The sequence below is a fragment of the Copadichromis virginalis genome, linkage group LG11, assembly GCF_057382275.1.
Source record: "Copadichromis virginalis isolate Kocher_CV1m ecotype Utaka linkage group LG11, C_Virginalis_male_GT1.1, whole genome shotgun sequence".
NCBI classification, from domain to species: domain Eukaryota; kingdom Metazoa; phylum Chordata; class Actinopteri; order Cichliformes; family Cichlidae; genus Copadichromis; species Copadichromis virginalis.
The window spans coordinates 12,352,629-12,379,616 of NC_140628.1; the positions used below are offsets into that span (position 1 = coordinate 12,352,629).

The 26,988-nt window shown below is 38.9% G+C and overlaps 1 protein-coding gene across 1 annotated transcript; it reads left to right on the top strand.

The window, feature by feature from the left end:
- On the top strand, positions 1-25,125 carry LOC146698166 (uncharacterized). Its single transcript, XM_085472762.1, has 23 exons — positions 1-36; positions 445-509; positions 799-1,081; positions 1,319-1,464; positions 1,569-1,851; positions 2,090-2,235; positions 2,340-2,622; positions 2,857-3,034; positions 19,190-19,289; positions 19,577-19,859; positions 20,087-20,232; positions 20,337-20,619; positions 20,847-20,992; positions 21,097-21,379; positions 21,604-21,749; positions 21,854-22,136; positions 22,362-22,507; positions 22,612-22,894; positions 23,119-23,264; positions 23,369-23,651; positions 23,879-24,024; positions 24,129-24,411; positions 24,636-25,125. The coding sequence occupies exons 2-23, from the start codon at positions 446-448 to the stop codon at positions 24,814-24,816; spliced, it is 4,521 nt and encodes a 1,506-aa protein (XP_085328888.1). The 5' UTR covers positions 1-36; position 445; the 3' UTR covers positions 24,817-25,125.
- The last annotated feature ends 1,863 nt before the right edge of the window (positions 25,126-26,988 follow it).

Here is a 26,988-nt window from a genome sequence, read left to right on the forward strand (position 1 = left end):
TTGAACCTACTATGAGACTCCTACCTACAACTAAAGGTAATTCCTTGGTAGAATAGGATGATATGAGTTTTTCCATGTATTTTGTAAAATATATCTATATAGATATATATAGATATATATTACCAGAAACAAAAAAAAGAAAAAAAAAGAAAAAAGAAAAAAAAACCAAAGGGAAAAAAAACAAAAAAAGTACTTAACTTAAACGTGACAGTAATATCATTAATAACCTTCAATTGTCAAACTAATATATTTTTGGAAATATTCTACCTTATCAAGGCTTAATTACTGTTATAATTTAAAAATTGACAATTGTATTTAAAAAATTACTCTAAAAGAAATTTCAAATTGCAAACCATTAAAAAAATATTGTACATCTGTCAAATCCTCTACTCTAGATTAAATATGATAAACTTTACCTGAAATAATGTTTTCTTTTCTCTAAAGGATGTTGACTACGGCTGGAATATTTGTCTTGTTGTCTATTCTAGGAAAGCTGAGTGGAAATTTGGGTGAGATTAAAAAATGTATCTAAGAAATATAATAAGTAAACGTGAATTCATTACAATTCTAGGACTTGGTTAATTTAACAAACGAAAAGATAGTAAAAGTAAATAACTGATTTGAAGAATTCATATTTAATTATATATTTTAATTAGATCAGTGAAAAAGTGTTTTCAAAAAGATTATAAGAAAAATTCAATTAAAGAAGCTGACTGTAGATATTTTGGTGAAATGACTTACACCACTGTTAATTACATTTGGTAATTCTGTGCATCTTTCTATCTTTTAAATATCAAGGTGAAAATGTTGCCAGACTTGGACAAGTGGCTCAATCTTCAACGTATGGGAATGCCAAACCCGAAAATGCCATTGATGGGAATCGTGCCAGCAACTACAACCAGGGATCCTGTGCCTGTACAAACAACAACTTGAATCCATGGTGGAGACTTGACCTTTTGAAAACATATAAAATCAACACTGTGACTATCACCAACAGACAAGACTGTTGCCCTGAGAGGATCAATGGAGCTGAGATCCGCATTGGAAATTCACTTAATGACAATGGCAATGCGAATCCCAGGTAAATGAGCTATTCATCTTATACTTGATTCAAATTTTGTCATAACCGTCATATATGTGGCAATCATTAATTAAAATTGTAATAGATTTCTACTTCTACTTCTGTTTTTCTAGAGTTAAGTTAATTAGGCAATAAAGAGCAGCACCTTGATTATCTGAAATTGACATTTATACAAACTTTTACTTTAGATTAATCTTATGTTACTTGTTAATCTGTTTCCTTGTCATTTGTTTTCAGGTGTGCTGTAATCTCATCCATCGCTGCTGGGGCATCACAAACCTTTGCATGCAATGGAATGGAAGGTCGCTACATAAACATCGTTATTCCTGGGAGAACAGAATACCTGACACTTTGTGAGGTGGAAGTTGATGGTACACTTTCAGGTAAATCTTGTCCAATTCTTCTCGTGTGTTCTGGGTTAAATGAACACATAATGGTTTTTGGAGTACTTCTTATCATATTAATGCTAATATTTGCAACTTTTCAGAGACTAATGTTGCCAGACTTGGACAAGTGGCTCAGTCTTCAACGTATGGGAATGCCAAACCCGAAAATGCCATTGATGGGAATCGTGCCAGCAACTACAACCAGGGATCCTGTGCCTGTACAAACAACAACTTGAATCCATGGTGGAGACTTGACCTTTTGAAGACATATAAAATCAACACTGTAACTATCACCAACAGACAAGACTGTTGCCCTGAGAGGATCAATGGAGCTGAGATCCGCATTGGAAATTCACTTAATGACAATGGCAATGCGAATCCCAGGTAAATGAGCTATTCATCTTATACGTGATTCAAATTTTGTCATAACCGTCATATATGTGGCAATCATTAATTATAATTGTAATAGATTTCTACTTCTATCTCTGTTTTTTTTAGAGTTAAGTTCATCAGGCAATAAAGAGCAGCACCTTGATTATATGAAATTGACATTTAAACAAACTTTTACTTTAGATTAATCTTATGTTACCTGTTAATCTGTTTCCTTGTCATTTGTTTTCAGATGTGCTGTAATCTCATCTATCGCTGCTGGGGCATCACAAACCTTTGCATGCAATGGAATGGAAGGTCGCTACATAAACATCATTATTCCTGGGAGAACAGAATACCTGACACTTTGTGAGGTGGAAGTTGATGGTACACTTTCAGGTAAATCTTGTCCAATTCTTCTCGTGTGTTCCACGTTTAATGAACACATAATGGTTTTTGGAGTTGTTCTTATCATATTAATGCTAATATTTGCAACTTTTCAGAGACTAATGTTGCCAGACTTGGACAAGTGAGTCAGTCTTCAACGTATGGGAATGCCAAACCCGAAAATGCCATTGATGGGAACCATGCCAGCAACTACAACCAGGGATCCTGTGCCTGTACAAACAACAACTTGAATCCATGGTGGAGACTTGACCTTTTGAAGACATATAAAATCAACACTGTGACTATCACCAACAGACAAGACTGTTGCCCTGAGAGGATCAATGGAGCTGAGATTCGAATTGGAAATTCACTTAATGACAATGGCAATGCGAATCCCAGGTAAATGAGCTATTTATCTTATACTTGATTCAAATTTTGTCATAACCGTCATATATGTGGCAATCATTAATTATGTTTATAAAAAGTTCTACTTCTACCTCCTTTTTTAGAGTTAAATCCACCATACAATTTTGAGCAGCATCTTAACTATCTGAAATTGACATTTATACAAACTTTTACTTTAGATTAATCTTATGTTACTTGTTAATCTTTTTTCTTGTCATTCGTTTTCAGATGTGCTGTAATCTCATCCATCGCTGCTGGGGCATCACAAACCTTTGCATGCAATGGAATGGAAGGTCGCTACATAAACATCGTTATTCCTGGGAGAACAGAATACCTGACACTTTGTGAGGTGGAAGTTGATGGTACACAACTCGATTCTTACAATGAATCTGAGTGTAGCTGGGTCTAAACAAAAGAATTTAGTCTTGTAGTATTCCTTAAGTTTTAAAGTAGGTGTGTGACAATAAGGGTCATTTAGTTAGATCAATCACTTTTTACTGAATGCTTCCATTCATATATGACTTCATAAATAAATTTTGCCTTTATCTGTTGTATCACATGTAATATTTTACAAAACATATTACACTTTCTGTTTCTTTTCCATGCACATGTTTAAACTCCAAATAAATATTGGTGCAGCACACGTTTGAAGAGTCATTCGTTTCCGTTCCAGAGACATAGTTGAAAGGTTAGAATCCTTTGCTCTACCCATCAGTCAATCAATCAATCCTTAGAGAACCACCATTCTGTCGTTCCCTAAAAGTGAACATTAACTTTGTTAAAAGTCCAAATACCCACAGGTACAAACATCTGACTGGCACTACCCCTCTAGGTATCCCACGCAGGATTCTCATTGCATCATTATATGCAACATGCAGCTTCTGGATGCTGCATTGCTTGTAAGATGACCACAAGGAAGCAGTATATAGTGCTGTGCAATACGTTTTAAGCCAGTGGTTCTCAACCAAGAGAGGCCAGCAGTGATCACTGACTGTTTTTTAGGTGCTTGTTCAGATTAAATAGAACAAAATACAAAGCATTAATGTACAAAGCGTGGATGTTTTAATCCAGTACATTTGTTATTATTATCATCATTTGTCACATCCTGTTTATGACAGTTGAAATATATAACATTCATATAAGAAATAAAATTGTCTCCTGTAAACTGTATGTGGAGTTAAATAGACCTATACTACTGTACTTTAATGTCAGTTATGAGGGTGGTACTTCAAGAGCCATATATTTTATGAGGTGGTACTCATTGAGAAAAGTTTGAGAACCACTGCTTTAAGCAAAGCCACTGAACAGAAGCTGAACTTACATGCAGTGGTATTTTCCGGGATATAGCGCTTACAACATTGTCTATATAAATATATATATATCTAATCGTCATCATTCATTTGATCAGTAATAAAGTGACCCACGTATTTCACCTTTTTACAAACCTCAAGAGTAGGGCTGGGTATCGTCACTGATCTCTAGAATGGATTCGATTCCGATTCACATGGATCGATTCGATCCATGATTCGATTCGTTTTGGTTTGATTTGAATCGAGGAAATTTTGCCTCAGACAGCCAGAAATATTATTTTATAATTCTGATTTTTATATCTATAAAAAGAGAGCTGACACTTGTGAGACTTTATCAAAGGTGTAAGCATCACAGCAGATGTCAAAGTAATTGAGGATAAAACAGAAAAACATGAAGGAGATTTTACTGGCCTGGCTTTTTAAATCAGATAACCTTAAAAATATTCTGCACTCAAACAAAACTGAAGAAAACCATAAATCAACATATAAACATTACCTGGTGCTGCTGAAGTGAAGCAGAGCAAAGTTATAGAGGTTTTATTAGAGACACAGCCAAGCATTTTGCAGTTTCGCATAATTTTAGTTGAGACTTACTTGTCAGAAGTCAGTTAAATAAAAAAAGAAAAGAAAAAAAACCAGCGGCTGACAGCGCTGTAAACAATGGTAGACTGGTGGTTAACAAGCAAGCGAATAATGCAGAAAACAGATTTTTAGATGGAGTACACAGAGAGAGACAGAGAAAGAGCTGTACATGAAGTGTCATTTTATCGTGGTGGAAGCAACAGCAAAAGTAAGAGGGAATTCATGACAATGTTTATGTGAACCGAAATGGATCTTCATTTGCTGCTGGTTCAGTCAATATTGTTTGGAGAGTGATGAAACCTGGAGCTTCCGAATCTAGTGCAAAAAAGACGTAAACACAAAGCGCAGACCCGGCAAAACATCAGAATCTGTGAGCTGTCGGCTTTTAGCCCCAACAGCGTGTCCGTGTGAGAAAGCCAACATCTCACTGATTGTGATGCGTCACCGGGTCCGCACTTTGTGTTTATGTCTTTGTGCAGAATCCGTGTTCCTGCTCTCATTTACTGTTTTAGCTGTTTGGTGGTTGTTGGAATTTTGTGAGGTTTGACCTGGATTCTGTAGATTCTGGAGTTTTGGGGAAAATAATTTTATATTTACAAATTGATTCAGGATTTTAATGAATCGATATCGAGTTATTCATGCTCAAATCGATTTTGGTTGGTGAATTGGTAAATTGTCCAGATATCTGGCAGACTAGTTCAGAACTCAAATTCAGACTCGTCCTCTACAAACAAGAAGTCCTGACATAAAGCCAGATGGTCTGTCCTTCAAGCTCAGGTCCTTTACCAGAGGCCCAGGCGCTTGAGGGTCCTGCGAAGTTTCTTAGCTGTTCGTAGGACTGCGCTCCTGATGTTCGTGGGATCTGCTGGAGCCACTCAGCTAGTTGGGGAGTCACTGCACCTAGTGCTCCAATTACCACTTGGACCACTGTTACCTTCACACTCCAGATCTTCTTGAGCTCTTCTCTGAGCAGTGGCGTGTTGTTGGGGGGGCCAGGTAGGGGCACAGATTTGGAGAAGGGTGGCAGATGTAATTGGCAGATAATGTTTAAAAAACATTCTACCAACCGTTAACCATAATTTAATAACCCTATAAACCTAATAACCGAATGCGCTTTTAACTCTTATTAGAATGAGATTTTAACCACTACGGTGCAAAGTTTTTAGATACTATGTTGATAGAGTACAAGAGATACAATCAGTGCTTTGTCACTGTTTACTCAGCATTCAAGGACAGCAATATTTGCATAGTATTTTTACTGACATATAGTGCACATATGTTTTGGGCAAAAACATTTTTGAATATTAAAATACAAACATCTCTAACAAACAAATTGACAAATTAGCCAATGCCAATGTAAAACTTTATCTGCCTATTAAAAAAAGAAGATAATCTTCTCACAAACTGGTGTTTGATTTTGAAACAGGAAAAAAGTGGGGAAACAACTGAAAAGACTAACATTTGAATAAAACCTGAAAGCAAGTAAATACTTTCTATGCTGCCTTATGGTAAGCTTTGGTAATATTGATAAAGAACAACACTGGCTGATGATGAAATACAGTCAGCTGGCATGGTAACACTGCCAGTATTAACTGGGACAGAAAATCGGGCATTTTGACTAGAGACCGGCCCACCAGGTATTAAAGCCATAAAGCCTTTGAATGAAAACAAACGCTGTTGTGACAGTGATGTACACTGTCTTGTTGGTATATGTATGATTTCTATACATTTTAAGTCAGATAAAAACTTTGGTTGTAAGATTTAGATAATTATTTAATAAAAGCTAGATATTTTAAATGAGAATAAGAAAGTAAATGGTAAATGGCCTGCATTTGTATAGCGCTTTTCTAGTCCCCAAGGACCCCAAAGCGCTTCATACTACATTCAGTCATTCACACACACATTCACACACTGGTGATGGCAAACTACATTGTAGCCACAGCTGCCCTGGGGTGCACTGACAGAGGCGAGGCTGCCAGACACTGGCGCCACCGGGCCCTCTGACCACCACCAGTAGGCAAACATGGGGTTAGTATCTTGCCCAAGGATATTTGGCATGCAGGCAGGAGGCAGCCTGGGATCGAACCACCGACCTTCTGATTAGTGGCTGACCTGAACTACAGCCAGGTGGTAGAGCAGGTATTTCTTTGTGCCCCCCCCCTTTCCCTGTTAATGCCCTACCTGGCCCCCTGGGCGGATCTAGGAACGTTTTGCCCCCTGGCAAAACTTTCCTAGACCCGCCCCTACACAGTTACCAGCTGTCAGCTGCTTAGAAAAGGATGCTGGTGTTATTCGTCTCTCAGAAACAGTTCATAACTTCCATTCAACTCATTCATGTGACCTAAAAGGTAAACCTGTTTCTCCATCACCTGTTCAGCTCTGATGATTCAGTAAGGACATCTCCTGGTTTCATGTTTCCCTCTCACCACATATCCAAACGGATATCATGACCAGCAGTTTTACAGCTGTGGCTCCAGCAAACATCAGCTGATACTAGAAATTAATATTAAATAAATTCTAACAACAGCTGATCAAGCTTAAACGTGCTGCTATTGTTTAGCGCGACATCTGCTGGTTTCCTCTTTCTGGCGCAAAGTGGGCGATAAACAAACAAGAGAGAAAAGCCGATCAGCTGATCATTGATCAGTTTCATGATTGAAGTAGCAACAGGAGAGGCAGGGGGAGAGAATGAGAGAAGAAGATGCAGCTGTGCAGCGTAACGACAGAATAACTCCAGCTTTGTGCCTTTTTTTCATTATAGCGAAAGTACGGGACAAACTGTGTCTCTTCTCAGCTCAATACGAAACGCATAATAATTTCTCTGAATGAGGGACCATTCCACTTTTTTAAGGAGCCGTTGGCAACTCTACTAACTAAACTTATGAATAAAATAAAGTTCACTATCAGTAACATCATAGCACCCACCCAGCTGTATAGAAACTCCGTCATGCTAGCTAGTAGCAGTACGAGTTATTGTAACTGACTGTAAAAAGTCAGCACAACGAAAATAAACTCCACCTGAACTTGGTTTATATCTGACCCAGATAGACTGCAGGCCATAACTTCTTACCTGAAGTTCAGTTCACCTGACACTCGGACTGGCGGCTGCCTCGGGGCTCTCCTCCTGCCTCCCCTTCCCTCATCCACCTGCTGGCCTCTGTGGAAGCCCCGCCATAGCCACCACCAAACAACTGAGTTATTTTTACACATCGACCTGCATCTGGCCAATCCACCACCTCTCATTGTTCATGCCGTTACAAAAAAAAATAAAAAATAAGTCACTGGGCATATGCCCGGTATGCCCGATGGCCAGTCCAGCTATGTTAACCTGGGGTGGCCAGTCTGGTTGGGGGGGTGGCCTGTGCCCCCCCAGGCCACCCCGCTGGAAACGCCACTGTCTCTGAGCCCTTGGTATGTCTCCAGCTTCTCGTGTTCCTTCATCCTGATGTTGCTGTCATTCAGTATTGCTACATCTATCACTGTTGCCATCTTCCTCTGCTTGTCTTTCACTACTATATCTGGTTGGTTAGCCATCACCATTTTATCCGTCTGTATCTGGAAGTCAATTTTAACCACCCTAGGGGGCGTCTCCCATTTTGACCTTGGGATTTCCAGGCCATACTCAGCACAGATATTTCTGTATACTATGGCGTTCCATGTATGCCCTGCCTGCTAATATCTTGCACTCTGCTGTTATGTGTTGGATTGTCTCAGGGGCATCTTTACACAGCCTCTATGGATCTTGTGTTCAAAGCTTGTTTCTGTGCTGACATGATTAATGGCAGGACTACAGGTTGAATGACTGACTGAGCAGCAGCCTGAATGGCTGAGTGTAGTGATGGTTGTGGTGGAAGAGAAGCAGGTGGTAGTGTGGATGATGGAGCTAAGGGCGACTGAGTGGTAGTAATGGCGGTTGGGGAGAAGGCTGGACTGTGCTCTGGGGAGAAGGCTGAATGACTGACTGAGGAGCATCCTGAGCAGCTGAGTGTAGTGATGGTTGTGGGAGCAGATGTAGGACAGCTGGTGGTGTAGGTTCCCCTGAGCCTGCAATGCGGATGAAGGGTGCAGGCACCTGCTGGACACCAGTCGCTCCCACCTGAAGAGTAGGTACAGGTGCAGAGATCGGCTGGGTCCTGGCGGGCCTCACCTCAGGGGTTGGCACAGGTTTCGGCAGGGACTGGGCGGCTGCTGTCCCCACCCGAGGAGCTGATACGGGTGCAGGGACCAGCAGAGCCTCAGCCAATCCGGAAACCGGAACAGGGAACAGCTGGGCGCCAGCCCCCCTCACCTGGGGAACTGAGGCAGGTGCAGGGGAGTGCTGAGCCACAGCTATCCCTAGAGCACAAGGGGCCTGGGAGGCGGGCCTAGAAAGAACAGACTGCAAGAGATTAATTCCCTGCCCTGAGTGAGCGGATGAGAAACAGCACTCTGACTTCGCAGATTTAAGTGTGCTAAAGCTGTAGCTTACAGGCACTAAAGCACCACCTTCAGGGTTTACAACCTCTAGAGAAGTGTGATCTGCTGATGCACCAACAGTCTTTGAGCTTCTTTCTTCGGAACTAACCATGCTTATACTGTCAGAGGAGGGGTTAATAGCCAATGTAAACATAGTCCCGTGCACCGGAAAGGCAGATGAAACAAAGTCTTTTACCTCCGGATCGCTGGAAATAGTCTCGTTGTAGCAGCTGCTGTTGCGCTACTGAGATCCCCGTCTGCTGCTGCTGTGGCGTGGAATCTCAGTTTGACGAGGCGACCTCCACGGTTACCCCGTCTCCTGCGTCGCTTCCGCACATCCAGTGGCAGTGGTAAGGAACGCCAGTGTGGTGGTGTTACTTCCAAATCGGGAGGCAGAAAGCCTTGGTTGTCATTTCCAAACCGAACTAAAGCTTGGGTAGATAAGCCTATTTCCAATAATGTCTGGCGATCATAAAACAATGTAGGGCTGACATGTTGCACAAAATTGACTAAAAGCAATAAAAAAATAAATAAATAAATAAAAGAGAGCAATAGATGGCGTGCCAAACACACAGGTGCCATGTTGGCCACCTGACCTAAGCCTAATCGAGATGGAGAGCAGAGTGAAGGCATGCAATGCAAATAAATAAACATGTTCAGTATAATATATCTATTTTTTTGTAATGTTGTTTAATTTATATAGCAAATGTAACACAGTAAGGGGAATTGTTGAAAAGAATATATCAATGGGCCAATAGGCTCGACTATACGAGCACACGGGTGAGTTTAAATGAGACACAGAGACAAGAATGTAACTCAAAAGAACCAGCCAACTTTAGTGAAATAAACCATAAGGTTGAGAAGCACAGGTTAAAGACACTTTACAATGGTAGAAAGGAAGCTTACAAAAATTAAAAGAAAAGTAAAACACATAAACTACTAAAGCAATGACTTGGCCAAGTGTTACTTTTGGTTTTCAATGTCCGGGTTTCAATGCTCGGGTTTCAATGTTCGGGTGCACCCTAGTAACATGACTCCTTAACTCTTATAGAAACAGTTACACAAATCCAATGTACATTCAAATGAAAATCTCACACTCTTTTCACATGTGGAGAATGTTCTACACAACAGCTCATTATTTAAAGTCCCAAATAAAAAATGTCCAAGGGGTAGTGTCCAAAAAATTCCCAGGGTGTGAAAGAAAATAGGGGTGAGAGAATGTCAGTCAGTGGTCTTATGTATAACCAGCTGTGCGTGAAAGTGTGAGTGTGTATAGGAATTTCTTTTACTTATGTATTAACACTTATTTTATTATTATTATTATTATTTATTATTATTTTATTGTATAATGCCTTGGTGCCACTGGATTTTAACATGTCTGACACACATACCGCAAGACAAATGGTGGGGGTCTAGTAAGGAAGTTGGGGGGAAGCAGACACTCCACACGAAGAGTCTTTTGTCTCTTCAAGGACTTCAAGGAGGTAGCCAGTAGAGCAGGGCGATATGGCCAAAAATATTTATCACGATATATATTTGAAAATTTGCGATAACGATATAACCGACGATATAATTGATGCGAGACAAAATACAACTCCACAACATTACTAGCGCAAAAAGACAACCTTCCATTTATTTTCACTTAAACAAGAAGCTGGTTTTTATGTACATTAAAGCTTTATAAAAATGTAACAGTGCAAATGCAAATTCCTTGCTGAAAGTTTAACCAAAAGGCATTTCCAGTAGAAATGGGCTGACATATCCTGAGCATAACCATGTATAATATCCACTGAAGTTAAAAAGAGGTGCTTTGCAACATTAAACTGCAGTGTGCAGTACGCATTTTTCGGACCATAAGGTGCACGGGATTATAAGGCACATTAAGCGAAACAAAGCAGTCAGATAAATCAAACTTTATTAAACTCATTCTTCTTGCTTCCTCCACTTCTGTACCATTGATTCATTAATGTTGAATTCTCTGGCAGCTGCTCTATTCCCATGTTGTTGCAGTATATTAATGACTAACCTCGTATTGTGGATGGATTATCTCAGTTGTTCTCCTGACTGAAGTTTGGTCCGTTTACAGTATCCTGCCATGCGATTGCATTTGTCTCTAACCATGAAGAACCTTCACGTTAACTTTTATAAGTGGAAAAGTGTTAGTGTTCGTCCTCCAGCTTCACTGTTTATGTTATGCTAACATAGCTGTGTCGCTAGCGATCACGTAGCACATCATTATATACCAGCTAGCCCAATTTCAGTAACCCTACAAACGTCACTGCTGTTTAGTTTCCTGTCTTCATTTATGTTGGAAGTGATAGCAGAGCTGTACGTTTGATTTTTTTCAGAAATCTCTCAGTCAGAACATGCTATATCATGCTTAGGTAACTAGCGAAACTAGCGAGCTAACTTCCGCTAGCTTCCTGCTAACTTCTAACTCCGTTAAATGTAATACATTTTGTTTTCATGGATGCCTGGAAGTTAAACTTTATAGTTACACCTGGTAAAGCAGCAATGCTGATCGTTTTATTAAAGATGAAAGAATTTAGACAGTTTTTAACTCTAAGTGATGCTGCAGTGTTGTTTGACCTGAAACATACGGAGTTTAGGACCCAGATTACTCCCAGATTTAAGAGCATCTTAGTCCGACAAATACGACAATAACAACGGCCGCTTGCATGTTCTGCAAAAAAATGTGCTTTGTTGTGTATCTGACGGACAAACACCAAACCAGTTCCACATCACTGAAGTTGCACCATTTTTACAAACCAATTCTGGTTCATCTGTTTCACTCAACAATCGGCCATGTGCGTATGAAAACAAAGGCACTGCGCATGCGCGTTTTACTCCCATTCTATCGCGATATTTCATTTTCCTATCGTTGCCTAACATTATACCGGTATTACCGTGAACGGTATAATATGGCCCAGCCCTAGTAGCCAGGGAGTGTGAACTAGGGCTGGGCGATATATCGAGTTTTTTAAAAATATCGATATATTTTCATACGAGATATAAGATGTGACAATATCGTTTATATCAATATAGTCTATGTTACGTTATAATTATACTTGTGGAGCCGCAGGTTTGCCTCTCTTTCGTCCACTTTTGTCTCTACGCAACGTTACTCGGCCTCGCCTCTCCTTCACTGAACACAACTCCCCCTCCCCCATAGCTTCACCTGCAGGCAATGACAAGATGAAAGCGGAAAATCTCCGTTAGCGAGTTACCGTGCGTGGGGCTGGATGGCGTCAACGTGTTAGCGAGCAAACCGCGCTAGCGAGCTAACCGCGCTAACGACATGCAGCCCGGAGGGGCACGGCCTAAAATCCTTTCATTTTTTCAAAAATCGACAGTGCGCCTTATGTATGAATTCTGGTTGTGCTTACTGACCGCGAACCGATTTTATGTGGTACACAGCGCTCAGCAATCTGTCAAAAAATGTTTTAATATGACTTTGCTAAGCTACGGAGCTGCACCGCTTGATGGATTGTCGGAGGATTACGGCTACCGAGGAGGAGCCTCGCGGAGTGATACGTACTGTGTGTGTATAAGGACCACAAATGGCACCTGTTCAGAGACGTGGTGCAGCTGTGAAATCTGTCTCTTTGTTATTATGCTCAGCGTCTATTAGTTTACATTTTGACTGCACAATTGTGAACTTTTTGTTATGCACAAAAACAACATTGTTTTCTTTTATTTATGGACCATGATTATTTAATAAATGCTGATAATTTATTTTTGAGTAATTTCTTCATGTACATCTACGCTGTATGTAAATAAAAGTGCCCGTGTGACATCTGGGACACAGCGTGACTAAGAACTCTCTTTTTGTTCTTAACTTATGGCTTAAAAAAAAAAAAAGAAAATCGAGATATATATCTTATATCGCCATCCAGCTAAAAAATATCGAGATATGAATTTTGGGTCATATCGCCCAGCCCTAGTGTGAACCTTAAGGTGTGAAACAGCTGTGTACTGCCTTTTGTTCCTGAAGAAGGTATTTAACTGACAGCCATGCTAGGCTCAGTGAGACTCTGCTGACCCTGCTCTGCGGTCATGCAGGCTCTCCACAAGCTTGGTGTTCTGTTCTTTGTGTGTTTGGATTAAAGAATGTTAGCTACCACTCACCGCTTGTCTGCAGGCTTTATTTAAATGGAAAACTTCCACAACAGAGTGATACAGTCCTACCACACAGCAAGGTGCAGCAGATCATCAAGTGGAAAAGAAGTGGATCTCAGTCTCTCTACGTCCAGGTGGGAAGGCTCGCCATCTATTTCAAACCCTGACCTGTCAACAGACAGGGTCAGAAGAGCAATTCAAATATTAATTATGCTGTTCAAGCTATAATTCACAATTTAGGATTTTGTTGAAATCACATTCAACATCAATTTGCAATTAAAATACTCAAATTTGCAAAAATAAAACATCTCTCTTACACAAACTATGCATTAAACCAAGTAAAGTCAGTGCATATACGACAGTTATTAATCAAACAATTCAGATAAATTCAGTTTCTCAACAATAAAATGCAAAACAGACTTAACTGAGACATACAATATGTGCTCACCGATCTCAGTGCATCACGGCCGAATACAATGGTATGCGGGGCTCTAAATAACGTAACAGGACATGTTGTTTTTCTCTTTAATAACTGCAATACGACGTGAAGGAAAATAAACATAAGTTGCGCTTCAAGTGTCTGGAAGCAGATTGAGATGAACTTTCAGGCAGTTGATAACAACTAGAGCTAATGAAGGCTAACAGTTTAGCTCCACACGGTACTTTCTAAAATCGCCAGAAAACTGCAGCATTCGCCTGTTTACTCACTGTGGCTTCTTTTAACATGAAAGGTAGCTGATAACCAGCGAACTTGGTTGCAACTTATATCTAATACTTTTTCCTGCTCAAAAGCTTCAGTCTCTCTTTTCTCCTGCCAGCATGCAACTACCTCCACACATAGCAGCGAACACAGAGCACATGGGTGGGACATACAGCGGCAGGCTGCTCTGCCATTGGTCAAAGCATACTGGGACCTGTGCATTTCGATTGGTTGGGCAGGCTGTCCATCTCTCCTCATATCAGTCCTTAAAGTGGTACCCTCATTGTATGTGGGTTACAAACAACATGTATGTGGAGTGACAGTCACCTTCAAGGGAGGCAGACAACTGGTATTTGACATGGGTTTGTATGAAACTAAGCAAAGTTACAAGAACAACATTTATTATTTGAACATGATCACAGTAAGCATATATAACAATGGCTGAGTATATGAAAATGCAGATCAAACCTACTTTGAGACACATATCTATGCTTTAAGGTAAGTCCGTGGGAGAATATGTTTCCATCTTTCCACGTATTTTATACTGGATATATATTTTTAACCCCCTCCCCCCAACAAAACCCCCAAAACAAAACAACAACAACAACAAAAAGCAAAAAAAGCAGTACAACTTAAATGTGACAGCAATAACATAAAGTTAGGCAAGACTGAGGCTGAAAAGGTCAAAGTTGCAGTAAGTGAAGGTAAGGTGTCTATGAAGTGTCCGGTCCGTGATCTTCCCCACTTTCCTCAGGCACCAGTTCTTGTAGACATCCTGGAGGGGGCTAAGCTCACCTCCAATTATCCGTTCAGAACACCGCACCACTCTCTGAAGAGCTTTGCGGTTGAAGGTCCTGAGGATGCGGGGGCTCATGCCAAATCTCTTCAGTCTCCTGAGAAAGAAGAGGTGCTGCTGCGCATTCTTCACTGTTTTGTTCATGTGAACAGACCATGTGAGATCCTCTGCCAGATGTACACCTAGGAAATGGAAGCTGCTCACTCTCTCCACAGCAACGCCGTTGATGGTGATGGGGGTGTGTGCTTCTCTACAACTCTGGAAGTCCACTATCAACTCCTTTGTCTGTGTGACTTTGAGGGTGAAATGGTTCTCCAGGCACCACTGTGTCAGGGCGCTGACCTCCTCCCTGTAGGCTGTCTCATCACCTTTGGTGATAAGACCCTCCACTGTTGTGTCATCCGCCAACTTCACAATGGTGTTGGAGTTGCTAGTGGCCGTGCAGTCGTAGGTGTAGAGTGAGTATAGGAGAGGGCTCAGTGCACACCCCTGTGGAGCACCAGTATGTGTGTGGCATCTGTCAGACAGCTGCAGAGAGAGCTGCTCAATCCTAGGTTCTGCAGTTGTCTGTCCAGCTTCGAGGGAACGATGGTATTGAATGCTGAGCTGTAATCTACAAACAGCATCCTTTTCTCCATGTGCGAGAGGGCAGTATGTAGTGTCAGGGCTATGGCATCATCAGTGGACCTGTTGGGGTGGTATTCAAATTTTAGAGGGTCCAGTGAGTTGGGTAGTCCAGAGCAGATGAAGTCCCTGACCAGCCTCTCAAAGTATTGCTCACGAAGGGGGTCAGGGCTACTGGTCGGCAGTCATTCAGTGATGAGATGGTGGAGGATTTGGGTACAGGGACGATGATGGCTGTTTTGAAGCAGGCTGGGACTACAGACAGAGAGAGGGAAAGGTTGAAGATGTGTGGAAACACTCCAACCAGCTCGACCTCAAGCATGACTTGAGGACACAGCCGGGATTCACATCCAGACTAGTAGCTTTGCATGCATTCACCTTTTTGAAGCACTTCCACACATCCTCCTCAGCACTGACGTCATCCACAATGCATACATTGTCCGGTATCCTGGTATAGGAATAGCAATAAAGTGTGTTAAAGACAGACCTTAAAAAACACTGTAGTACTGGTAAAGAACAAGAAAATTAAAAACGAGACAAAAATCAGTTTTGCACAAATTTTATTCTTGTTGGGATTTTTTCCCCTTAAATCTACTCCTTAAATTGTGTAAGTGTTCAAAACATTTAATCAATATATTTTAAACTAGTTTATAACTAGGCAAATAGTTATGGCAACAACCAGTGGCGGAGCAGGAGGGTGGCTTACTGGGCTTAAGCCCGGGTTGTTTTCTCAGAAGCCCGGGGTAATTTTTTCATAGTTAGATGCCTGGCTGACAACTGTATAAAACAAAAAACTACACACAATATTCGAAGCACATAGTGCACACTGTGGGAATTTACGACTGTGCGTAAATCCCCCCTAATAATGGTATGATCTGAACTCAGGCACTAAGTGGGGTGGGGCAGTTGCTGACTACGAGTGCGCTGTTGGAGAAACGGAGCCAGGCAGACAGAGGAGAACTGAAGTTTGACCAGGTACCAAAGCAAATCATTCATACTGTACAAATAATGTAAATATGAAGGTGTATCACAAAAGATATCAAACTGATCACTTGACCCATTATTACGTTAGGCTACTTGCTCTTCAAGTGAATCAACAAATGGCGAAATGAAAAGCTGAAGAACAACAATGCTGTTTTTTTAGAGAGTCTTAGCGTACATGTTTGTTTATTTCATATTTTCAGTTGTTACTAGGGGTGTGGGAAAAAATCGATACTGTGTAGTATCATGATATTTTGTTTTCTAATAATGTATCGATACAGGGACAGCAGAAATCGATATTTTGTTACAAAAAAAAGTTTTTGTGGAATGGAAGATGCTCTGACTTCAGAGCATGTTGATCCTTTTTCTGAGCAAAAGATTAACTTTTTTTGGGAGCAATAAACATGACAGTTTACTTATTTTAATTTAAGACATTTTTTTTTATTTTAATTAAGTTTAAAACTTTTTTATTTAATGTAAAATTATATTTTGTTTTAATTTACTTTCAAATTCTTCAGTTGCTGAAGGGGCTGCATAGTTTTCAAAAATTGCATAGTTCAGAATAGCTATAATTGTACCAGATGGTTGCATTCAGTTAAGTTGGACTAGACTGTAATACAAACCGTTCAGTTTGTCAACATTAAAACTGACTGAAATGAGAGAAAGACTGAGTGTGAGACTTTGATATTAGATAAAATGAATATTGATAAAGTTTACCTTTATGTACAGAATTCGAATATCGCAAAATATTTTAAAAAATTTTAATAATATCGTATCGTGCGTTAAGTATTGTGATAATATCGTATCGTGGGATGTATGGCGATTCCCACTTCTAGTTGTTACCCTCCACAGCTAAATAAATCGGTTTCAGTAATGTACTGATATACAAGAATGGACATAAGGGGCTTCTTTCAAAGAAAAAACTCTGGTAGTATTTTATATATTATGCTTTGTTCAGTATATTTCTATGCAAAACAAGAGGAACTTCAATACACAGCAGTATATTCACAGTTTAAACCAGATATTTACATACACTTTATGGAAAACACAAGAACATTTTTTTTACTGTTAAACATCAATTTAGAGTAAACTTGTTTTGTTTTGGATAAATAAATATTGAAATATCTTTTGAATTAGTTAAATGTCAGAATAAAGAGAGACAGAGCTGTGTATTTTTATCACTTTGATCAAATTTAGGAGTACATGTACATTAAGTTTATTGTTAATTAATAAGAAAACTCCAGAGTATTCCATTCTGAGCTGAAGAAGCTTCTGATAGGTTAGTAGAGTCCATGTGAGTAAATTGGTGGCACAGCTGTGGATGCATATAAGGCAAAACACAGAGCCTGTTTCTTTGAAATGGGAAAATCAAGAGATGTCAACCAAAACACCAGGAAAATAATTGTGGAGCTCCATAAGTGTGGCTCAGTTTTGAATACAATTTGGTGCCATTTACAATTAAGAAATACAGACAATTTATCTCTTTACTCTTAAAGTTAACAAATATGTTTTTTATATTTATCAATCTAAAAAAATAAACATTTAGTCTGATTTGATGTTACAATTAAAAAAGTGTTTGTGTTTTGATCTGAAGAGTTTGTAAATATCTGGTTTCAACTGTATATTTGATGATTGTCAGCACTAAGAGGGAGAGAAAGGAACAGAGAGAGAGAGGAGAATGAGGACAGAACAGAGATGGAACAAGAGCAGGTGAGACACACATGTTAGTCAAATGGTTGTTTACCAAAAGTATCACCGTATCATAGGTACTCATGTATCTCGTACCTAGTGTTTCTTTTTAGGTTTGCTATTTTTCAAATTCTACATTTATTAAGTTATGCAGGCTTTTTTGCACAACAAGGCTAAATAATTATATAAACTTTTCTCAATCTAAATAGTGGACTTTGGTAGAATTAAAAAATAAGTGTAGTGCAGGTCTATGATGATTTTTAGTGCTACTATCATCTAGTTCTGATTCCGTCTTGGTTAAGTCCTAAGTAGTCCTGATTTTGAACTGTTGTAGTCCTGTTTTAATTCTGGATCAGTTCTGGGTCTGGTTGAATTGGGGTTTAGTCCTCGTGTCTTGATACAGCCCTGACCTTGTTCTGCCTTGCTCCTTAATTAAAAAACTACTTTTAGGTGTCCTGCACATGTGATATATATTTTTCCCTATATGAAGTCATTCTTTCTTGAACAAAACTCAAAACAGAGCCAATTAATCTTTCAGTCATTTCTACCCCCCCCCAAAAAAAAAAAAAAAAAAAATCCCACATGCATACCACCATTTAGGGCTAAGCCCCGGGTGTTTCAAATGTCTGGCTCCGCCTCTGGCAACAACTAGGAAATTCTGAATTATTACATGACATCCCATGATGTTTTCAGAATAGAGAAATACAGTAAGTGAGGTTGTCTGGTTGGGTCCGTGACAAAAAGTTCTGTTGTATGCACAGCACTGTTATGAAAAAGGGAGTCACCTGGTATTTGACAAGGGTGTATATGAAACTAAGCAAAGTTACAAAAATAACATTTATTATTTGAACATGATGTCACATGATCACATGATCACTGTAAGAATATATAATAATGGCTCAGTTTGTGAAAATGCAGATTGAACCTCCTATGAGACTCCTAACTACAACTGAAGGTAATTCCTTGGTAGAATAGGATGCTTTTCCATGTATTTTGTAAAATATATCTATATAGATATATATATATATTACCAGAAAAAAGAAAAAAAAGAAAAAAAAAAGAAAACAAAAAACCAAAGGAAAAAAACCAAAAAAGTACTTAACTTAAACGTGACAGTAATATCATTAATAACCTTCAACTGTCAAACTAATATATTTTTGGAAATATTCTACCTTATCAAGTCTTAATTACTGTTATAATTTAAAAATTGACAATTGTATTTAAAAAATTACTCTAGAAGGAATTGCAAATTGCAAACCATTAACAAAAATTGTAAAATCCTCTACTCCAGATTAAATATGATAAACTTTATCTGAAATAATGTTTTCTTTTGTCTATAGGATGTTGACTACGGCTGGAATATTTGTCTTGTTGTCTATTCTAGGAAAGCTGAGTGGAAATTTGGGTGAGATTAAAAAATGTATCTAAGAAATATAATAAGTAAACGTGAATTCATTACAATTCTAGGACTTGGTTAATTTAACAAACGAAAAGATATTAAGTAAATAACTGATTTGAAGAATTCACATTTAATTATATATTTTAATTAGATCAGTGAAAAAGTGTTTTCAAAAAGATTATAAGAAAAATTCAATTAAAGAAGCTGACTGTAGATATTTTAGTGAAATTACTTACACCACTGGTAATTACATTTGGTAATTCTGTGCATCTTTCTATCTTTTAAATATTAAGGTCAAAATGTTGCCAGAATTGGACAAGTGGCTCAGTCTTCAACGTATGGGAATGCCAAACCCGAAAATGCCATTGATGGGAATCGTGCCAGCAACTACAACCAGGGATCCTGTGCCCATACAAACAACGACTTGAATCCATGGTGGAGACTTGACCTTTTGAAGACATATAAAATCAACACTGTGACTATCACCAACAGACAAGACTGTTGCCCTGAGAGGATCAATGGAGCTGAGATCCGCATTGGAAATTCACTTAATGACAATGGCAATGCGAATCCCAGGTAAATGAGCTATTTATCTTTGAAACTTTGTCATAACAGTCATATATGTGGCAATCATTAATAATGTTTATAAAACAAATGCTACTTCTACACCGTTTTTTAGAGTTAAGTCCACAATACAATTTCGAGCAGCATCGTAACTATCTGAGAGGGACATTTATACAAATTTTTGTTTTACATTAGTCTTATGTTACTTGTTAATCTTTTTTCTGGTCATTTGTTTTCAGATGTGCTGTAATCTCATCCATCGCTGCTGGGGCATCACAAACCTTTGCATGCAATGGAATGGAAGGTCGCTACATAAACATCGTTATTCCTGGGAGAACAGAATACCTGACACTTTGTGAGGTGGAAGTTGATGGTACACTTTCAGGTAAATCTTGTCCAATTCTTCTCGTGTGTTCCACGTTTAATGAACACATAATGGGTTTTGAAGTTCTTCTTATCATATTATTGCTAATATTTGCAACTTTTCAGAGACTAATGTTGCCAGACTTGGACAAGTGAGTCAGTCTTCAACGTATGGGAATGCCAAACCCGAAAATGCCATTGATGGGAATCGTGCCAGCAACTACAACCAGGGATCCTGTGCCCATACAAACAACGACTTGAATCCATGGTGGAGACTTGACCTTTTGAAAACATATAAAATCAACACTGTGACTATCACCAACAGACAAGACTGTTGCCCTGAGAGGATCAATGGAGCTGAGATCCGCATTGGAAATTCACTCAATGACAATGGCAATGCGAATCCCAGGTAAATGAGCTATTCATCTTTGAAACTTTGTCATAACAGTCATATATGTGGCAATCATTAATTATGTTTATAAAACAAATGCTACTTCTGCATCATTATTTAGTGTTAAGTCCACCATACAATTTCGAGCAGCATCTTAACTATCTGAGAGGGACATTTATACAAATTTTTGTTTTACATTAGTCTTATGTTACTTGTTAATCTTTTTTCTTGTCATTTGTTTTCAGATGTGCTGTAATCTCATCTATCGCTGCTGGGGCATCACAAACCTTTGCATGCAATGGAATGGAAGGTCGCTACATAAACATCGTTATTCCTGGGAGAACAGAATACCTGACACTTTGTGAGGTGGAAGTTGATGGTACACTTTCAGGTAAATCTTGTCCAATTCATCTTGTGTGTTCCACGTTTAATGAATACATAATGGGTTTTGGAGTTCTTCTTATCATATTATTGCTAATATTTGCAACTTTTCAGAGACTAATGTTGCCAGACTTGGACAAGTGGCTCAATCTTCAACGTATGGGAATGCCAAACCCGAAAATGCCATTGATGGGAATCGTGCCAGCAACTACAACCAGGGATCCTGTGCCCATACAAACAATGACTTGAATCCATGGTGGAGACTTGACCTTTTGAAGACATATAAAATCAACACTGTAACTCTCACCAACAGACAAGACTGTTGCCCTGAGAGGATCAATGGAGCTGAGATCCGCATTGGAAACTCACTTAATGACAATGGCAATGCGAATCCCAGGTAAATGAGCTACTCATCTTTGAAACTTTGTCATAACAGTCATATATGTGGCAATCATTAATTATGTTTATAAAAAATTCTACTTCTACCTCCTTTTTTAGAGTTACGTCCACCATACAATTTCGAGCAGCATCTTAACTATATGATAGGGACATTTATCCAATTTTTGTTTTACATTAGTCTTATGTTACTTGTTAATCTTTTTTCTTGTCATTTGTTTTCAGATGTGCTGTAATCTCATCCATCGCTGCTGGGGCATCACAAACCTTTGCATGCAATGGAATGGAAGGTCGCTACATAAACATCGTTATTCCTGGGAGAACAGAATACCTGACACTTTGTGAGGTGGAAGTTGATGGTACACTTTCAGGTAAATCTTGTCCAATTCTTCTTGTGTGTTCCACGTTTAATGAACACATAATGGGTTTTGGAGTTCTTCTTATCATATTATTGCTAATATATGCAACTTTTCAGAGACTAATGTTGCCAGACTTGGACAAGTGGCTCAATCTTCAACGTATGGGAATGCCAAACCCGAAAATGCCATTGATGGGAATCGTGCCAGCAACTACAACCAGGGATCCTGTGCCCATACAAACAACGACTTGAATCCATGGTGGAGACTTGACCTTTTGAAGCCATATAAAATCAACACTGTGACTATCACCAACAGACAAGACTGTTGCCCTGAGAGGATCAATGGAGCTGAGATCCGCATTGGAAATTCACTTAATGACAATGGCAATGCGAATCCCAGGTAAATGAGCTATTCATCTTTGAAACTTTGTCATAACAGTCATATATGTGGCAATCATTAATTATGTTTATAAAAAATTCTACTTCTACCCCGTTATTTAGAGTTACGTCCACCATACAATTTCGAGCAGCATCTTAACTATCTGAGAGGGACATTTATACAAATTTTTGTTTTACATTAGTCTTATGTTACTTGTTAATCTTTTTTCTTGTCATTTGTTTTCAGATGTGCTGTAATCTCATCTATCGCTGCTGGGGCATCACAAACCTTTGCATGCAATGGAATGGAAGGTCGCTACATAAACATCGTTATTCCTGGGAGAACAGAATACCTGACACTTTGTGAGGTGGAAGTTGATGGTACACTTTCAGGTAAATCTTGTCCAATTCATCTTGTGTGTTCCACGTTTAATGAATACATAATGGGTTTTGGAGTTCTTCTTATCATATTATTGATAATATTTGCAACTTTTCAGAGACTAATGTTGCCAGACTTGGACAAGTGGCTCAATCTTCAACGTATGGGAATGCCAAACCCGAAAATGCCATTGATGGGAATCGTGCCAGCAACTACAACCAGGGATCCTGTGCCCATACAAACAATGACTTGAATCCATGGTGGAGACTTGACCTTTTGAAGACATATAAAATCAACACTGTAACTATCACCAACAGACAAGACTGTTGCCCTGAGAGGATCAATGGAGCTGAGATCCGCATTGGAAATTCACTTAATGACAATGGCAATGCGAATCCCAGGTAAATGAGCTACTCATCTTTGAAACTTTGTCATAACAGTCATATATGTGGCAATCATTAATTATGTTTATAAAAAATTCTACTTCTACCTCCTTTTTTAGAGTTACGTCCACCATACAATTTTGAGCAGCATCTTAACTATCTGAGAGGGACATTTATCCAATTTTTGTTTTACATTAGTCTTATGTTACTTGTTAATCTTTTTTCTTGTCATTTGTTTTCAGATGTGCTGTAATCTCATCCATCGCTGCTGGGGCATCACAAACCTTTGCATGCAATGGAATGGAAGGTCGCTACATAAACATCGTTATTCCTGGGAGAACAGAATACCTGACACTTTGTGAGGTGGAAGTTGATGGTACACTTTCAGGTAAATCTTGTCCAATTCTTCTTGTGTGTTCCACGTTTAATGAACACATAATGGGTTTTGGAGTTCTTCTTATCATATTATTGCTAATATATGCAACTTTTCAGAGACTAATGTTGCCAGACTTGGACAAGTGGCTCAATCTTCAACGTATGGGAATGCCAAACCCGAAAATGCCATTGATGGGAATCGTGCCAGCAACTACAACCAGGGATCCTGTGCCCATACAAACAACGACTTGAATCCATGGTGGAGACTTGACCTTTTGAAGCCATATAAAATCAACACTGTGACTATCACCAACAGACAAGACTGTTGCCCTGAGAGGATCAATGGAGCTGAGATCCGCATTGGAAATTCACTTAATGACAATGGCAATGCGAATCCCAGGTAAATGAGCTATTCATCTTTGAAACTTTGTCATAACAGTCATATATGTGGCAATCATTAATTATGTTTATAAAACAAATGCTACTTCTACCTCGTTTTTTAGAGTTACGTCCACCATACAATTTCGAGCAGCATCTTAACTATCTGAGAGGGACATTTATACAAATTTTTGTTTTACATTAGTCTTATGTTACTTGTTAATCTTTTTTCTTGTCATTTGTTTTCAGATGTGCTGTAATCTCATCCATCGCTGCTGGGGCATCACAAACCTTTGCATGCACTGGAATGGAAGGTCGCTACATAAACATCGTTATTCCTGGGAGAACAGAATACCTGACACTTTGTGAGGTGGAAGTTGATGGTACACTTTCAGGTAAATCTTGTCCAATTCTTCTTGTGTCTTCCACGTTTAATGAACACATAATGGGTTTTGGAGTTCTTCTTATCATATTATTGCTAATATTTGCAACTTTTCAGAGACTAATGTTGCCAGACTTGGACAAGTGGCTCAGTCTTCAACGTATGGGAATGCCAAACCCGAAAATGCCATTGATGGGAATCGTGCCAGCAACTACAACCAGGGATCCTGTGCCCATACAAACAACGACTTGAATCCATGGTGGAGACTTGACCTTTTGAAGACATATAAAATCAACACTGTGACTATCACCAACAGACAAGACTGTTGCCCTGAGAGGATCAATGGAGCTGAGATCCGCATTGGAAATTCACTTAATGACAATGGCAATGCGAATCCCAGGTAAATGAGCTACTCATCTTTGAAACTTTGTCATAACAGTCATATATGTGGCAATCATTAATTATGTTTATAAAAAATTCTACTTCTACCCTGTTATTTAGAGTTACGTCCACCATACAATTTCGAGCAGCATCTTAACTATCTGAGAGGGACATTTATCCAATTTTTGTTTTACATTAGTCTTATGTTACTTGTTAATCTTTTTTCTTGTCATTTGTTTTCAGATGTGCTGTAATCTCATCCATCGCTGCTGGGGCATCACAAACCTTTGCATGCAATGGAATGGAAGGTCGCTACATAAACATCATTATTCCCGGGAGAACAGAATACCTGACACTTTGTGAGGTGGAAGTTGATGGTACACAACTCGATTCTTACAATGAATCTGAGTGTGGCTGGGTCTAAACAAAATTATTTAGTCTTGTAGTATTCCTTAAGTTCTAAAGTAGGTGTGTGACAATAAGGGTCATTTATTTCAAGTTTTTTGCAACTTTTTAGTGACTCTTTTTTGTACCCCCTACTCTTCACGACACACTGCAGGGATATTCTATTCCGATCAATCACTTTTTACTGAATGCTTCCATTCATATATGACTTCATAAATAAATTTTACCTTTATCTGTTGTATCACATGTAATATTTTACAAAACATATTACACTTTCTGTTTCTTTTCCATGCACATGTTTAAACACCAAATAAATATTGGTGCAGCACACGTTTGAAGAGTCATTCGTTCCCGTTGCAGAGAAATAGTTGAAAGGGTAGAATCCTTTGCTCTACCCATCAGTCAATCAATCAATCCTTAGAGAACCACCATTCTGTCGTTCCCGAAACGTGAACATTAACTTTGTTAAAGGTCCAAATACCCACAGGTACAAACATCTGACTGGCACTACCCCTCTAGGTATCCCACGCAGGATTCTCATTGCATCATTATATGCAACATGCAGCTTCTGGATGCTGCATTGCTTGTAAGATGACCACAAGGAAGCAGTATATAGTGCTGTGCAATACGTTTTAAGCCAGTGGTTCTCAACCAAGAGAGGCCAGCAGTGATCACTGACTGTTTTTTAGGTTCTTGTTCAGATTAAATAGAACAAAATACAAAGCATTAATGTACAAAGCGTGGATGTTTTAATCCAGTACAGTTGTTATTATTATCATCATTTGTCACATCCGCTTTATGACAGTTGAAATATATAACATTCATATAAGAAATAAAATTGTCTCCTGTAAACTGTATGTGGAGTTAAATAGACCTATACTACTGTACTTTAATGTCAGTTATGAGGGTGGTACTTCAAGAGCCATATATTTTATGAGGTGGTACTCATTGAGAAAAGAACCACTGCTTTAAGCAAAGCCACTGAACAGAAGCTGAACTTACATGCAGTGGTATTTGCCTGGATATAGAGCTTACAACATTGTCTATATAAATATATATATATATCTAATCGTCATCATTCATTTGATCAGTAATAAAGTGACCCATGTATTTCACCTTTTTATAAACCTCAAGAGTAGGGCTGGGTATCGTCACTGATCTTTAGAATGGATTCGATTCCGATTCACATGGATCGATTCAATCCATGATTCGATTCGATTTGGTTTGATTTGAATCGAGGAAATTTTGCCTCAGACAGCCAGAAATATTATTTTATAATTCTGATTTTTATATCTATAAAAAGAGAGCTGACACTTGTGAGACTTTATCAAAGGTGTAAGCATCACAGCAGATGTCAAAGTAACTGAGGATAAAACAGAAATCAACATATAAATATTACCTGGTGCTGCTGAAGTGAAGCAGAGCAAAGTTATAGAGGTTTTATTAGAGACACAGCCAAGCATTTTGCAGTTTCGCATAATTTTAAAAAGTTTACATTTATTCAGTATTGAGACTTACTTGTCGGAAGTCAGTTAAATAAAAAAAGAAAAAAGAAAAAAAACCAGCGGCTGGTATAACACACAGTGAAATGTAGCCTGACACGCTCCTCGACATGTGCAAAAATTGGGGGGGGGGGGGGGGGTAGAGGAAGAACATTATATATATATATATATATTAGGGGTGCAACGATACACAAAATTCACGGTTCGGTTCGGTTCGATACTTTGGTGTCACGGTTCGATATTTTTTCGATACAAAAAAAATGTTCATGCATTTTTAATTTGTCATTTATTAAAATTATAAATATATATTTTAACTCAAAAGTACAGTTTTTAAATTTAACCCTAACCCTTGTGCGTGTTTTTTATTTTGACAGCGAATGCGCACCTGCGGACCACTTATGTGCAGCCCTGGTTATTTAGCTCGTCATATTGCAGCCACAGAAATTCTTTTGTCCATGAAACCATAAAGCTGCACTTTCTTTTTGCCTTATAGTCTGATTTGTCATAACTTCTCCGTTTTGTGGCAAGCTTTTATTTGGCTGTCACTTCTTCACCCTGACCTGTCTTATTTGGCTCAGCAGAACTGAAATGCTTTTACACACGCACTCACATAAGCTCAGCGATTCTCTGCGCGATCAACCTCTCACATGTTTAAGCTTGCTGCGGGAGATTTCACTTGTCATGTTTGC

What these genes read in the sequence shown, in the direction of transcription:
- LOC146698166 (XM_085472762.1), top strand. Translation starts at nt 446, where the DNA reads ATGTTGACTACGGCTGGAATATTTGTCTTGTTGTCTATTCTAGGAAAG. An exon ending in AATGGCAATGCGAATCCCAG is followed by an intron (nt 1,852 to 2,089) that starts GTAAATGAGCTA and finishes ATTTGTTTTCAG; the next exon opens with ATGTGCTGTAATCTCATCTA. An exon ending in AATGGCAATGCGAATCCCAG is followed by an intron (nt 22,137 to 22,361) that starts GTAAATGAGCTA and finishes ATTTGTTTTCAG; the next exon opens with ATGTGCTGTAATCTCATCTA.